Genomic DNA, 14896 nt, shown 5'->3' on the forward strand with positions numbered 1-14896 from the left:
TACAAAGCTGCGCAGTTACTTCTGTAAATATTGCGCACGTAGTTAAAGGCAATTCACAACACAGTAGTCCAAGATTTAAACCCCCCCAAAATCTACCCGGAAGTACTCTAAATAGTCACGTGACGTCGTGCTGTCACAAGGTAAACATACATGGCTCCGTGCTTCTGGTTCTGCATTTGATAGCTAGAATCATTGAAACTCATAATCATAATATGGATAATTGATGCTCTAATAGATTAATACAAAATGTACCAATATTTGTGAATCATTTTAGAGGGATAATCTCTATTCATTGCCATGTTTTCCTCCTCGTCTGCGACGTACATTTAGCAAGCGAAATTGCTAGCTAGTTCAGGAGCTAGTACTGCTGTTCAGTAAGCTGGCTGTCGTTTTTGTCCGACAGAATCTCTTACTACGTTCAGGCGGGCGGCACCACCTCACAGCAAAGTTGTAGATTGATCTTCAGAGATGGCTTCGTCATTTGTGGTTGGAGACAGATTTCGACAGAGGGTAAAGGATTTACTGGAGAGGAACCAGGCTTCAGTCCCACCAGAGCTGCGTGAGGAATTGGACCTTATTCTTGAGAAAGAGCAACCATCCACCTTGTCCTTCAGAACAGCAAGGAAACTTAATAAATGCCTTCAAGACAACGGTTTGTAGCTAGTCTTTTATAGTATGACCAAGGCCCACACACTCTCATACCATATCTTACAGTTTATTTCTCTATATAACATCAAATGCTGCGTGTGTCTCTTAGGTCATCCGGTCTACCTTCATGAGTTGCTGGAGGACAGCTCCCTGCACCTGCCTCAGTTTGAGAAGCCACCTAGAGTAAGTTGAACCTCCACTCGTTGCCAGTCCCATCACTTTACTTATTTTAACCTTGGCAGCATGGGAGGCTGGTGAAGGCAGAAATCAGCTGTTTGTAATACATGGAATGGAATGAGAAATGGTATCAAACTCATAGGAATGGTATCAAACACATGTTTTGATACAATTGCTCATTCCATTCCATGCATTACAATGAGCCCATCCTCCAATTTCAATCTCCACCAGCCTCCCCTAACTGAGACACAAGCCTCCCCTGGTATTTAGGTCCATTCTGTCTAGGTGCAGACTAGACACTGCGATATAATCAGGTGTGTTGTTAGTGCTGGGCTGGAACAAAAGCTTCAGCTGGGTATTATGATAAATGATGTTTCTCTCTGTCACAGAACCCAGAGCTGGTGGCTCGCCTGGAGAGGATCAAAGCAAAACTGGCCAATGAGGAATACAATAGGATTACACGGAATGTAAACAATCAGGTGAGCTGTACACTAATATTAGATATACATAAATTGATATACAGATATAAATAGATTGATATACAACATTCATATTTACTTTGCTATGGGTTCATTGTTATGGGTTTGGTAATGTAAGTAGTTAAAAATGCAGTCATTTAATATTTTAGCATCTCTCTTCCCTCAAGGAAATGAACCGCAATGGAACACTGGCTGACTTTGGGAGCTCAAGTAAGTATGCATCCATCTACATACATCTGTTCTCTCTCTGTCTATGAGGATTCAAATTATCGCTGAAGTCTTTTACACTTTCACCTCTGACCTCTCACCTTTATGTCTCTGCAGTGCGATCAGCGAAAGCTGCAGTTGTGACGGTGTTAAACTTCCTGGTGACGGTGGCAGCGACGTTTGCTTGTTCCTACCTGGGCAGCCAATACCTCTTCACCGAGACCACTGCGGTAAAAGCCTGGATGAATACAGACACTCAATTTTGATACACTGGGAAAGAATGAAACCCAATTTTATGATCTGATCAGTCTTGTCATGTATACCTGGACTGTGTGGTAAATAGATGATTAAGCAAGTCCCTGAACTTAATAGGTGACTGAAGAGACTTTTCAAAACAGAGATGCAACAGACTAGAGAATAGAGCGTGTTGCGAGTAGAATGTGATTAGCGCACGTGTCTGCCATCGAATGTCGAAGGGCCGTAAAACGAGTGGACGCTGTTGTTCACCACAATATCTTTATGAAAGTTGCTCTGTTTTCACAAGTGTGACGTCATATCCCAGAGCCTACCTTTAAAGAAAATAGTCTTTATATTAACATTATCATTGATGAAGATGCCAATTGAAAACTACATGGAAATGCAGAATCTCTATCTCAGATGTATCTTAGACATTTGCCTCTGTGTTTCAGAGGGTGATATCTGCTGTGATTTCTGTGTTTCAGAGGGTGATATCTGCTGTGATTTCTGTGTTTCAGAGGGTGATAGCGGCTGTGATTGCTGCGTCGGTGGTCGGTCTGGCTGAACTGTATGTTCTGGTGCGAACCATGGAGGGAGAACTAGGGGAACCATAGCAACCATGGAGGGAGAACTAGGGGAACCCATAGCAACCATGGAGGGAGAACTAGGAGGAGGACCATTGTCCCAGAGCCATATTTGGAGATGTATATGTATATGGATGTTATGACTCATAACATCATTAATTGTTTTTGTCAACAAATTGCATTCCAGTAGAAGAACACATACCCTCTAAAATGAGGACCAGACACACGTTTCTGAACAGCCTTGATGGAACAACCATGGAACTATACTTCTACTAAGAGTTGAAATTAATGTCACGAACTGTTTAGTGAAGACTTTGAATGTCATTTCCATGTTATCGTTTCGTTGCTGAACTTTCCCCCCATTGATAATTTATTTTGGTACTTATGTCTTTTCATTTTCATTTTATGCTTTTTAGATGGTTCATTAAAATGGTCCCAGTCCTCTTTTTCTCTCACACCATTTGAGTTGTCATCTCCTTTGTGTGTAGAATGGAACGGCTTTCATGTCTGTATTTCAGGTTGTTGATACTGTTATGCTGCTTAAACTTTGTGTGTGTGTGTGTGTGTGTGTGTGTGTGTGTGTGTGTGTGTGTGTGTGTGTGTGTGTGTGTGTGTGTGTGTGTGTGTGTGTGTGTGAGAGATGTTTGTATGTTAATTCAATAAAACTCTCATTCTTGTAAAGTGTGATCAGTACAGTTCTGTGGACAAACACCATCCTATCAACAGATCTGCCTGTAGCGAAGATGGTCAGTTGTGACTAAAACCGTCAGTTGTTAAAATACTATCCTGAATAAGTCCCTCTCAACCTTTACTTAGACATTGTTAGTTCAATTTACATTTACATTTTAGACATTTAGCAAACACCATTATCCAAAGCGACTTACAACAAGTACATTTGTCTAAAGTAAGTGAATCATCTATACATCAATCATCATAAGTAAAACAAATATATGCTAGGACCAGGGGCCAGTGGCAGTCACAGTGCTAAAAGAAGGAAGCATTACATTTTATTTTTGAAATTGTATTTACATTAGAGAAACTACAGGGGGGTAGTGGGGGTGAAGAGGTCTTTAGGAGGGACAGTCAAGATGTAGCCTGAAGAGATGGGTCTTCAGTCTATGGCGGAAGATAGGTAGTGACTCTGCAGTCCTGACAGCAGTGGGAAGCTCGTTCCACCAGTGGGGCGCGAGGACAGTGAAAAGCTGTGACAGAGTAGCGCGACCGCTGCATCCACGTAGAGGCGGCGGTGTCAGGCGGCCAGCCGAGGTGGAAGAGTGGAGTGATGGGGCAGGGGTTTGGGGGCTGACCATTGCTTGCAAGTGGGGAGGGGCTGTTCCCATTGCCGCCCGGTAGGTGAGCACCAGGGTCTTGAATCTGATGCGAGCTGCTACCGGGAGCCAGTGAAGGGTGTGAAGGAGGGGGGTGACATGGGAGAATTGAACACCAGACGGGCGGCAGGGAGCCCGGCCAAGAGTGCGTTGCAGTAGTCGAGGTGGGAGATCATAAGTGTCTGAACCGAAAGTTGTGCTGCTTCTCTGGTGAGGAATGGACGTATCCTTCTGATGTTGTAGAGGAAGAATCTACAGGAGTGTGCTGTGATGTTTTCTGCACAGGAAAAGTGGTTGTCCAGGATCACCCCAAGATTATTTGCTGTCTGGGAGGTCACAGTGGAGTTCTCTACTGTGATGGAGAAGTCTTGGAGAGGGCAGGCTTTCCCAGGGTGGAAGAGCAGCTCAGTCTTGTTAAGGTTGAGCTTGAGGTGGTGGGCTGACATCCAAGCAGAAATGTTTGCAAGACACGTGTTGCCACCTGTGAGTCAGAGGGGGGGAAAGAGAGAAAGACTTGAGTGTCATCTGTGTACCAGTGGTAGGAGAAACCATGTGAGGAAATTACTGAGCCAAAAGATTTGGTATAAAGGGAGAACAGTAAGGACCCTAGGATGGAGTGGTGAGGGTGCATGGAGAGGACAGCGACCCGCTAGGTAGGATGCAAACCAGGAGAGTGCAGAGCCAGAGATGCCCAGTTCTGAGAGGTTGGAGAGAATGATCAGGTGGTTTACTGTGTAGAATGCAGCAGACAGGTCCAGAAGAATGAGAACAGAGGACAGGGAAGAAGCTCGAGTGGAGGGCCTCCGTGACAGCAAGGAGAGCAGTCTCAGTAGAGTGCCCAGCAATAAAGCTTGATTGGTAAGGGTCAAGGAGGTTGTTCTGAAGGAGATAGTGAGACAATTGGTTGTTCAAGGGTTTTAGATACAAAGGAGAGGGATACTGGTCTGTAGTTATGACAGACGGGTCAAAAGTTGGTTTCTTGAGAAGAGGCTCATATTTGTTCATATTTCATTGATACTTCTAAAACTTTACCTTAATTCAATCAAATTTACTTGGTGTATGGAGACAACAGTAAAGTTATAGTTAGTATGTATATTGTATAGATGACGCATTCATGTTTTTCCATAAGGTTTTCAAATTCTGGTCTAGTAGTCAACTTTGTTTGTAGGGGATATTTATTTATGATTTATTTGATTATTATTATTATTATCATTATTATTATTACTACTGTGTGTTTATCCATATTATTTCAGTCAGATCTCTATCATATAGCTACCTGCCAGATGTGGCAGTAATAGTCTGCTGATCGGTGCTAATCTGTTTTGAGGCGAATTGGAGGGCAAGATGGGCTTTACGGTGCAATCAAAACAACCAATTAGAGTATCTCAGGAGCCATGTATAACTGTAATCCTCCTCACAACAACACATACTGTATCTCCAGGAGTCCTGTCATGATGCAAAACAATTTTAATATGATATCATAAGATCTGGCTTCTGTTAATATTCCCCACCCATCACCACCACCACCACCTACAGTACAGTTCATCTCTGAAACAATCTAATCTTTATTTCTATCAATAAATAAGCATGAGTCCTTTCATATCAGTTAAAGATTAAAGGATGTAACTACATCTGGAATACAAAAAAAGTATCTCTCAAAGATCTGAGATTTGACACCCGGATTAAGGGTTTATTGAAAGATTATTTGGTATTAAAGATGATTATGATATGCAGGGATCACTGTCCAGCGGGCCAGAGGAACTGTGGGCGCTCCTGTCATATCATTCCTGTATTACTCACATGTAATACTTGCCTAGAGAACTTAAATCCAGCTAGAATTAAAGAGCTGGTAAGCTGCTGGACCCCTGAGCTTCAGTTTTTAATTTATTTTTTATTATTATTCATTTTTCCTCTGTCCACCCATACTTATGGAGAAAAAAATATTTTTATTCAGAAAATAATTATTTCTGTCATGGTATCTTGCCACAAGGAATCATTTTAATCTGGATATTTTGAAAGATAATACTCCTCTGTAACATCAAACGTCATATGAATCAAATCCGACTAGAATAAATAACAGGAAAAAATGATATCAATACCAGAAACTATGTTGGTACAAACAACCAGCTTTGTTATTCATACTGCACAGTATACTGTAGCCCTCCTTTGTCTTCTTGGCAGGAGCAGGAAGCATCTCTCTCCAAACAGCCTCAATTTGAGACTTTATCCTCAGATATATTATATATATATAATATATATATATATATATATATATATATATATATTATATATATATAATATATCTGAGGATAAAGTCTCAAATTGAGGCTGTTTGGAGAGAGATGCTTCCTGCTCCTGCCAAGAAGACAAAGGAGGGCTACAGTGTATATATATATATATATATATATATATATATATATATATATATAATATGTTCACAAAAAAATACAAGAAAAGGAAAGAAAAGAAAGTTTGGTGAGGTGCAGGCTGGTGGGTGAAATTAAAGATAATTCAATTCAAGAAAGATTAAATTCAGAATCAATCATATTGTGAAATTAATCAATTTATTCCCCTTTGTATAAAGTAAACACACATTTCACACAGCACATTTATCACAAGGTAAAAAAAGTCACGGTAAAATAAAATTCACACAATCAACAACAAAATCAAAACAGAGAAATGTTACAGTTGGTCACTGGCCATTGCTGTGGGGTGAGACAGACAGACAGACAGACAGACAGACAGACAGACAGACAGACAGACAGACAGACAGACAGACAGACAGACAGACAGACAGACAGACAGACAATAGACATATTATATACACTCTGAAATCAAAATCAATTGATGCCCTTTACACTGGCCACTATGCACTTGTGCACCCCTGAGAGGATTGGCTAGGTGGAAGCAATATGGCCCACCAGAGGAGGGCAAGATGGAGTTACCATCATACTTGAAACACCTGTCCAATCCTCTCAGATCTAAGTGCCTCAGAGGAGGCTATAGTGCAGGGGAGGCTGGTGGAGGCAGAAATCGAAAAACATGTTTGATACCATTCCTAATTTCATTACATGCATTACAACAAGCCCATCCTCAGATTTCTACCTCCTCCCATGCGATAGTGGTTGATTTGGGACTCAGATTTGACATGGCTAGAACATCAGAACTCCAGGAAGTTGGTGACAATAGCAGCGTTATAGATCAGATCTGAGATGTACCCCATGGAGGTCTGGCCTCCGACCTGTGGGTGATGATGAAGACCCTGTCCCTGTGTCATGTCCCAGTACACCTGCTGTGTGTGTGAAGGGACCACCTGGTCCACTGAGGTGTGACCACACCTGCCCTGGGTACCAGCTAGAGTCTGGGGCTTGAAGTTCCTGTACCCCGAGGAGACCGCACAGGGCTGGTTGAACCCGTCGCGGTACGGCCGTGGTGCGTGGGGCTGCCTGGTCATGGCCACAGGGGTCGGGAGAGATCCGAGGTGGGGTCGGCGGTCCTCCTCCCAAAGGAAGGATTCAGTCAGGTTTGGGGAGATGGGTGTAGCCTGGTGGGACACAGGGTTGCTGTAAAGACGTATCCAGTCTGCGTAGAGCTGCTGTCCTTCATCACACTGACTCTGGTCCGGCCTGAACATCTCCCCCATGGTGGTTGTAGTGAAGGAGGGGGGACCAGGCGAGGGGAGGACTCTGGGGCGAGGCTGGCAGGGCACAGCAGCACCCCTCCCCTGAGGTGCCTTGGATGGTTTTGTGAGGCGTCCACTCTTGATGCTCCTGGCACGTCGGTTTTGGAACCAAACCTGTGAATGGTAAGTATAGGTTTATGGTGAATTTCAGAAAGACAGAAAATCGGCTCTGATTTGCAGGGTAATCCATTTATTGTTCTAAGGAGGAGAGGGATACTCATGATGAATTGTTATTAAAGATCTAGAGTTTTGCCACTAGGTAAATGAATGAATGAATTAATTAATTAATGAAGTAAGAAAGGCAGGAAGGATGGATGGAAGGTAGGTCAAATGTCAGCGCACGAACCTGAATCTTGCTCTCAGGTAGGTGAGTGTGTGCAGCCAAGCGTTCACGGAGAGTGATGTCGGGGTATGGCGTCATGGCGAATGCCTGCTCCAACTCCGACAGTTGCGCGCGGCTGAAGATGGTTCTTTTGCGCTTCCTTTGGCCCTCCGCGTACCCACCACGCTCGGGCTCGGGCGACGAAAGCGCAGTGTCGTTCGCCATCTCTGCACAATAACAAAAACAGAAGTCTTGTGTATTGGAATATATTGAATTCTGGAATAAATCGATGAAAGCCGTTCAATTAAGCAAGGAAATGTAGGCCTAGATGATCAATACAAATGTGCAGTTGTTAAAATTGTTAAACTTCCTGGTTGCATTTGATGGGTTTTTATGTGTAGAATAATTCATACCATTTATGTATGTATGTGCATTTGTATGTTTGATGTTGTTATCAACGGAATTGTGTAAAGAAATGTAAAAACTATGTTGTTTGCGCATAATCATGATTAGATGGTTATAAATTAAGAAATGCTACCATAATCAATTATTCAATCGTCATAATGTCATCATAAGGAAAAGTATTAATGAATACAAAAAAATCGATTTAATAGAACCCTATCACATGTTTTGACCACTTTTCTTTTCTTTTCTTTTTTTTGGAATATATATATATACAAGAAAAAAAAGCCTGTTATAAACCTGTCTTCTCTGATCGAATTTGTAAATCTATTTTCAACATACCTTTACAATGATCATGGTCTCCAAAAAGTGCCGTAAAATCCATATCCTTATGGTCAGTCAGTCTATGCGCACTGAAGTCTTGATTCATGAATAGAGCCATAACTCCACGTAACTCCAAAAACTTGGTCTGATGATGATGATGAAGTTGACCAGAGGTCACTCATGCGTAAATGATGCGCTCGGCGCTGGGCAGCGATCCTCTCTTATATTGGGAACCCCCCTCACAAGCCCACCCCACCAGCCCGAGGCAATCTGCCCACGTTCAGGTGTCACAAGTTGTGCCCTTGCCCTCTCTAATCCTGGATTGCTGTTGTGACGTTGCCACTGGACAAGGAACAGATGAAAGGGCAAAGGTAGGCTATTAAACCCGTAGTTTCCGCTGCCGCTATTGTCTGCCGCTCCGTGAGTCTGTCAGATCTCTGACTGGGCCATCCGCGGCTTTGGAACCCCGTGGAGATCACAGCGCGATACGGAGCTGAGCGCGCAGTCAAAGCAGAGCGGCATAGTGAGAGCGCGATCTCCAAAAGCTGTACTAACCTTTGGTATTCTTTATATACTATCATTAACATTTTTGTCAATTTTCATCGAATTAATCAAATTAGGGTTTGGCGCGCAAAGGGACATAGGCCAAGTGACATTTTCACAATTTTACCGGAGAGTCAAAACCAAACTGATACTGCCAGGTCAAGTGTGTATTACATTTAAAACAACAACCTACAGTCATTCATGTTCTCTAAAAGATTAGATCTCAGGTAATAAGTTGGCTATGTAAAAGATGTAAAAAAAAAATAAAAATAATAATAATAATAAAAACTTGAATAAAATGTAAAATAATATATTGAAAAACATACAAAATGTGCGATTTAGGCCTAATTCAACACGTTACACGTTATGCACGTTATGCTCTTTTGCCATCAAGCTGAACACATTGTGTTGTAATGGCTTTGTTTTCAGCCTCTATTTCAATGCATTTAAGGATTTCAGTCAGGTAATTTTGCCATTAGAGATTGTTTATATATTACTCATTCTGGGCCCTTGCGCACCCAACCCTAGATGTTCTGTTTTAATTAACTACCCTGATTTTTTTTTTATCACGTAGTAGTGCAGGCATACGTAGTAGTGCAGGCATACACACAGTCCTAGTTAAACGATACATCATCTAAATAGGCTTGAGAGAAATTTACTCTTAAATGTCAAATATAGGCCTCGAGTAAACACTCACACACGCTCTCTCTCTGTCCTAAAACATCGAAAGATAAACGAATACATTGTTAGGATTGTCGAATTACACCGTACAATTTAATATAAAATGTTCAGGATAAATTTTAGCAACTTTACTTAGATTATTTCACACCTTCTCTTCCTGTGTATTGAGGTCAATTAGTCACCAATTCCCCTTGAACACCCGTTCATCTTCGGAGAGAAGGTGAATACATCAAGGTGCACACTTCTCCAAATTTACATTTCTGAATGAATACGGAATACACATTGGACAATGGCACCGTTGTCTTTTTGAATGCCTCACCTTTACCTTTATAGAGTAAGCAAAGAGGTTACGTGTACATATGATTGGTTTATATACTGTATAACGTATAATATATAAGTGATATATAAGCAAATAAATGATCCGATATGATTATGAGCACAAAACAATTGAAAACTGCTACAGGATGTGAAACAAGTGACGATTTATTATTTAGATTGTGCACTTTGTTGCCTCAAGTCTTAATGAAAAGTAAATGAAATCACAACCATAACAACATCCCTATCATCTCAAGAACTAGACCTTTTACAGGCTTTGTACTGTATGTGCATAATTGTAACCCCAAACCCTAATATTTGCCATTCAAACTATTTCATAGCAAACCCCATTCAACTCTGTTGTGTGCTCAGCCTAGGCAGGGACCACTGGTGTCGGTTGGAGAGGCATGCTTTGGTAAAGCTGTGCTATACTGTGCTACACACCACAGTATTACAGTTAAGTACAAGCAGTTAGAGCACTGATAAAATCAATGGTGATCATAAGTATCATCAATCAATCATTAAATCATCAATACCATTATTTCTAAAGTGATTCCAAAGTGTCACTCCTCAGAAAACCAACACTTCTTCCTCTCTCCCGCAGTGCAGTGTTATACGGTGAGGTCCTCTTGTAGCAACTAAAAATGGACATTCTTGATTCTGCAAAGTGTTTTTTATGCAACCTACTGCATTTTAAAACAATGGTGCCAATACATCATGAAAACATAAAAGAATAATAAACAGAAATGTCCTTCTCTCAAACAGGTAAGGTCTATACAGAAACACACACACACACACACACACACACACACACACACACACACACACACACACATACACACACACACACACACACACACACACACACACACACACACACACACACACACACACACACACACACACACATCTGTCCTGTACTGTATCTGTGAGAGTAGCTGTGATCACTCCTCTCCGCAATGCTCTATCCATTCCAGCAGGGAGCAGTGTTGTTTTTCAGTGTGCATGGCTTTCCCTGAACACAGGACAGGTGGTGGTGGTGGGGCAGTGATGAAGCGGGTAGGGTGAAGTTACCCCATAGACCCTGGCCCTAGGTCAGTTTTGAAACAGTCTCCCTGATGGATAAGATGATGATCTGGGGGAGGCAATGCTGATCCTAGATTAGTGCCTATGGGCAGCTCAGTGGAGGCTGGTGGAGGTAGAAATCGGAGGACAGGGTCATTGTAATGCATGGAACGGAATAAGGAATGGTATCAAACAATGGTATCCTCAATTGACACCAATCCTCATTACAATGAGCCCGTCCTCCAATTTCTACCTCCACCAGCCTCCCCTGGGGCAGCTTCACCTCAGGGGGTCATGTAGAGGGGTGTTCCCCCCAGTTTCAGTCCTCCTCACTCAAACTTCCTCAGGTGGTTGTACATGGACTGGACGTATGTGAACACACACATGGGGTCTGGTTTGCGGCCCATCACCATCATGTCTTCCACCTCGATGAGCCGGTCGCAGCCCGCCTTCTCCCTGGAGCAGAGGGAGAGAAGAAGTCAGCAGGAGCAGGAGATGAACTATTTATCTAATTCAGTGATAAAACTGCAACCCACTGCCTCCTCCAGGGTTGTACAACCTTATTCTAGTCCAGGACTACCACGTCTGCTTACAGTAATGTAGTAGTAATGGGCTAGAACAAAATGATGCAATCCTGGCAGGGGGCTGGAATGGGAGCTTGTCTAATTTAATCTCTTTCCTCATTCCCAAACAATAAGCTCTCCCTCTGATCTAGGGGAGTCTGGTGGAGGTAGAAATCAATGAGCTCGTCCTTCGATTTCTACCTCCACCAGCCTCTATACAGGTCTATACAGAAACACACACACATAGACACACACACACACTCACTCCACCAGCCTCCACTGATGCTGACCTACACTCACCAAACACTTTATTAGGAACACCTGTACACCTTCTCTTGGTGGAGGTGGTGTAATGGTGTGGGGAATGTTTTCTTGGCACACTTTGGGCCCGTTAATACCAATCAATCATCGCTTGAATGCCACAGCCTATTTGAGTATTGTTGCTGACCATGTGCATCCCTTCATGGCCACAATTTACCTATCTTTTAATGGCTACTTCCAGAATGATAATGCACCATGTCACAAAGCAAAAACTGGTTGAAACTCATCTCAAACTGGTTTTGTGAACATGACAATCTGAATCCAGTAGAACACCTTTGGGATGTGGCAAAACGGGAGATTCACAGCTTGAAAGTGCACCATGTCATCATGGACCAGAGGAATGTTCTCAAAGGAATGTTTCCAACATCTTGTGGAATCAATGCCACGAAGAATTGAGGCTGTTTTGAGAGCAAAGGGAGGCCCTACCCAGTATTAGGATAGTGTTCCTCATAAAGTGTTCGGTGAGTGTATATTTGTGTATATATCTGTAAGGACTGTTTATGGCTGTCCTGCAGCAGTGGGGTTCTAAACTGTGTATGAGGTCAGCTGAGAGGAATGTTGGATGAGGCTGGAAGCAGGGCAGAGGGAAGAGGGGGAAAAGGAGGGGAGGAGAGGAGAGATGGGGGGAGAGAGGGGAGAGGGGATAGAGGAGAGGGGATAGAGGAGGGGATGGAAGGAGGGGAGAGGAGTGGAGAGAAGAGGAGAGAGGGGGGAAGGGAGAGGAGATCAGAGGAGAGGAGTGGAGGAGAGAGGGGGAGAAGGGAGAGGAGAGGAGAGGAGAGGAGAGGAGAGGAGAGGAGAGGAGAGGAGAGGAGAGAAGAGGAGAGGAGAGGAGAGAATGGGAGATTGGTGTGAGGAGAGACATCAATTCCTGGCAGGGTCTGATAGCCAGTGTCGCTTACAGACAGACACTCTACTGCAGCGAAAACTTTGTAATGTAATCTGTGTTTCAGTGTGTTTTAAGTATGAGCAGTATTAATGATTTGCATGGACTGTGACTGTTGTGAAAGTCCCCTCTTCATTAATCTAGTTTCTATTTGTGTGTGAGTGCTGGACACTCTGTGATTCTGTTTATCTCCTGCAGTTTAGTCAACAGGCTGGATCTCTGAGAGATCAGTTTCACCAAACCCAAAAGGACCAGGGGAGGCTGGTGGAGGTAGAAATCGGAGGACGGGCTCATTGTACAGCATGGAATGGAATCAGGAATGGTATGAAAAGTGTGTATGATACCATTCCTCACTCCATTCCATGCATAACAATGAGCCCGTCCTCCGATTTCAACATCCACTAGCCTCCCCTGGTGTACACTATCAGGCTTCTCCAACTCTGTTCCTACTGGATGTGCAGGTATTTGTTCCAGCCCAGGACTTACACAAAAGCAAATCATCCACTTCCATCTGGATCCATATGAATTGTGTCAAGTGTCTGTGTTAGTGCTGAGCTGGAACAAAAGCCCCACTTAAACAATGTAAAGCAGTGGGAGGCTGGTGGAGGTAGAAATCGGAGGAGCACTACAAGCAATGACATTATGGAGCAATACAAAGCCACTTACTCTGCGGTACCGAAGGCCAGCTCAAAGTTGTGTTTGCGGTCAGCAGGAGTCAGAATGTTGTAGTCAAACTCAGTAGGGAAGAAAGAGTGGACCAGAGCACAGAACGCCATACCGTCACTCCAACTGGACGAGAAGTTCTGGATGTCTATGTTCTGGATGGGGAGATTAGTGTGAGTGTGAGACTGAATGAATGCAGGTGTGTCTTGTGTACTCTCAATGTATACAGGAGATGTGGGAGTGAGTGTGTGTGTGCTTGTGTGTGTGTGTGTTTGTGCGTGTGTGTGTGCGTATGAGCTTGTGTGTGTGTGTGTGTGTGTGTGTATGTGTGTGCGTGTGTGTATGTGTGTGCGTGTGTACGTGTGTGCGTGTGTGTGTGTGCGTGTGTGTGTGTGTATGTGTGTGCGTGTGTGTGTGTGTGTATGTGTGTGCGTGTGTATGTGTGTGCGTGTGTGTGTGTGTGTATGTGTGTGTGTATGTGTGTACGTGTGTGCGTGTGTGTGTGTGCGTGTGTGTGTGTATGTGTGTACGTGTGTGCGTGTGTGTGTGTGTGTGTGTGTGTGCGTGTGTATGTGTGTGCGTGTGTGTGTGTGTGTGTATGTGTGTGCGCGCGTGTGCCATAATAAAAGCGTTGTAAGAATAAACCAGACATAAGAAGAAGACCAATAAAAATGATTGGCACCATATTCCAACGTTATAGTGACCTCTTCTAGACCTAGTCTGTCTGTCCCGCTGTTCTAATGGAGAAAACAGAGAGTAGGAATGTTTAACGTTTCCTTCTCCTCTCCGTTCTGACCCGTGTCATTTAACAGTCTTCAGTCTCTCTGGCCTAGCCATTCCAATAAAGCCCTCAGTTTGTGACTGGGGAAATACAACTTGTCATGTTTGCAGAGCAGCAGTCGCTCTCTAACAGTGCTGTGAGAGAGAGCTGTCCTGTGCTGAGCTGAGCTGAGCTGAGCTGAGCTGAGCTGAGCTGAGCTGGGCTGTCCTGTCCTGTCCTGTCCTGTCCTGTGCTGTCCTGTGCTGTCCTGTGCTGTCCTGTGTTGTCCTGTGCTGAGCTGAGCTGAGCTGAGCTGAGCTGAGCTGAGCTGTCCTGTCCTGTCCTGTCCTGTGCTGTGCTGTGCTGTGCTGTCCTGTCCTGTCCTGTCCTGTGCTGTCCTGTGCTGTCCTGTGCTGTCCTGTGTTGTCCTGTGCTGTCCTGTGCTGTGCTGTCCTGTCCTGTCCTGTCCTGTCCTGTCCTGTCCTGTGCTGTGCTGTCCTGTGCTGTCCTGTCCTGTCCTGTGCTGTGCTGTGCTGTCCTGTCCTGTCCTGTCCTGTCCTGTCCTGTCCTGTCCTGTCCTGTCCTGTCCTGTCCTGTCCTGTGCTGTAATGTGCCTCAGCACTGAGCTGAGCTGTGCTGTGCTGAGCTGTGAGCCAGGCCTTAGCCCTGACAGGTCTGACCAGTGCCATGTGTTCTGAGTGGCATGTAC

At 43.9% G+C, this 14896-nt stretch overlaps 3 protein-coding genes across 3 annotated transcripts in view; 1 reads left to right on the forward strand and 2 right to left on the reverse strand.

Moving 5' to 3' along the window:
• Positions 1-33: 33 nt before the first annotated feature.
• Positions 34-2958, forward strand: vma12 (vacuolar ATPase assembly factor VMA12). Its single transcript, XM_083695823.1, has 7 exons — positions 34-140; positions 404-652; positions 758-831; positions 1215-1304; positions 1472-1514; positions 1629-1741; positions 2267-2958. The coding sequence occupies exons 2-7, from the start codon at positions 469-471 to the stop codon at positions 2360-2362; spliced, it is 600 nt and encodes a 199-aa protein (XP_083551949.1). The 5' UTR covers positions 34-140; positions 404-468; the 3' UTR covers positions 2363-2958.
• A 3862-nt stretch (positions 2959-6820) lies between these two features.
• sebox (SEBOX homeobox) lies at positions 6821-7889 on the reverse strand (the record flags this gene model as incomplete). Its single annotated transcript, XM_083694756.1, has 2 exons — positions 6821-7456; positions 7689-7889. 2 exons carry the CDS (start codon positions 7887-7889, stop codon positions 6821-6823), a joined length of 837 nt encoding a protein of 278 aa, XP_083550882.1.
• Positions 7890-10085: 2196 nt separating this feature from the next.
• The window catches only part of smtnl (smoothelin, like), a 22328-nt gene continuing 17517 nt past the window's right edge, over positions 10086-14896 (reverse strand). Inside the window, exons 9-10 of the mRNA XM_083694831.1 lie at positions 13431-13582; positions 10086-11450 (exon numbers count right to left, since the gene is read on the reverse strand). Of these exons, the coding sequence (XP_083550957.1) occupies positions 11324-11450; positions 13431-13582 (279 nt within the window). The 3' untranslated portion in view covers positions 10086-11323. The remainder of the gene's footprint in view (positions 11451-13430; positions 13583-14896) is intronic.

This window comes from Argentina silus, assembly GCF_951799395.1.
Source record: "Argentina silus genome assembly, chromosome: X".
NCBI classification, from domain to species: domain Eukaryota; kingdom Metazoa; phylum Chordata; class Actinopteri; order Argentiniformes; family Argentinidae; genus Argentina; species Argentina silus.

Excerpts from the sequence above, each read along its gene's own strand:
- vma12 (XM_083695823.1), top strand. The coding sequence starts at position 469 with ATGGCTTCGTCATTTGTGGTTGGAGACAGATTTCGACAGAGGGTAAAG. Across the intron at positions 653-757 it reads TAAATGCCTTCAAGACAACG|GTCATCCGGTCTACCTTCAT; the intron begins GTTTGTAGCTAG and ends TGTGTCTCTTAG. Across the intron at positions 832-1,214 it reads AGTTTGAGAAGCCACCTAGA|AACCCAGAGCTGGTGGCTCG; the intron begins GTAAGTTGAACC and ends TCTCTGTCACAG.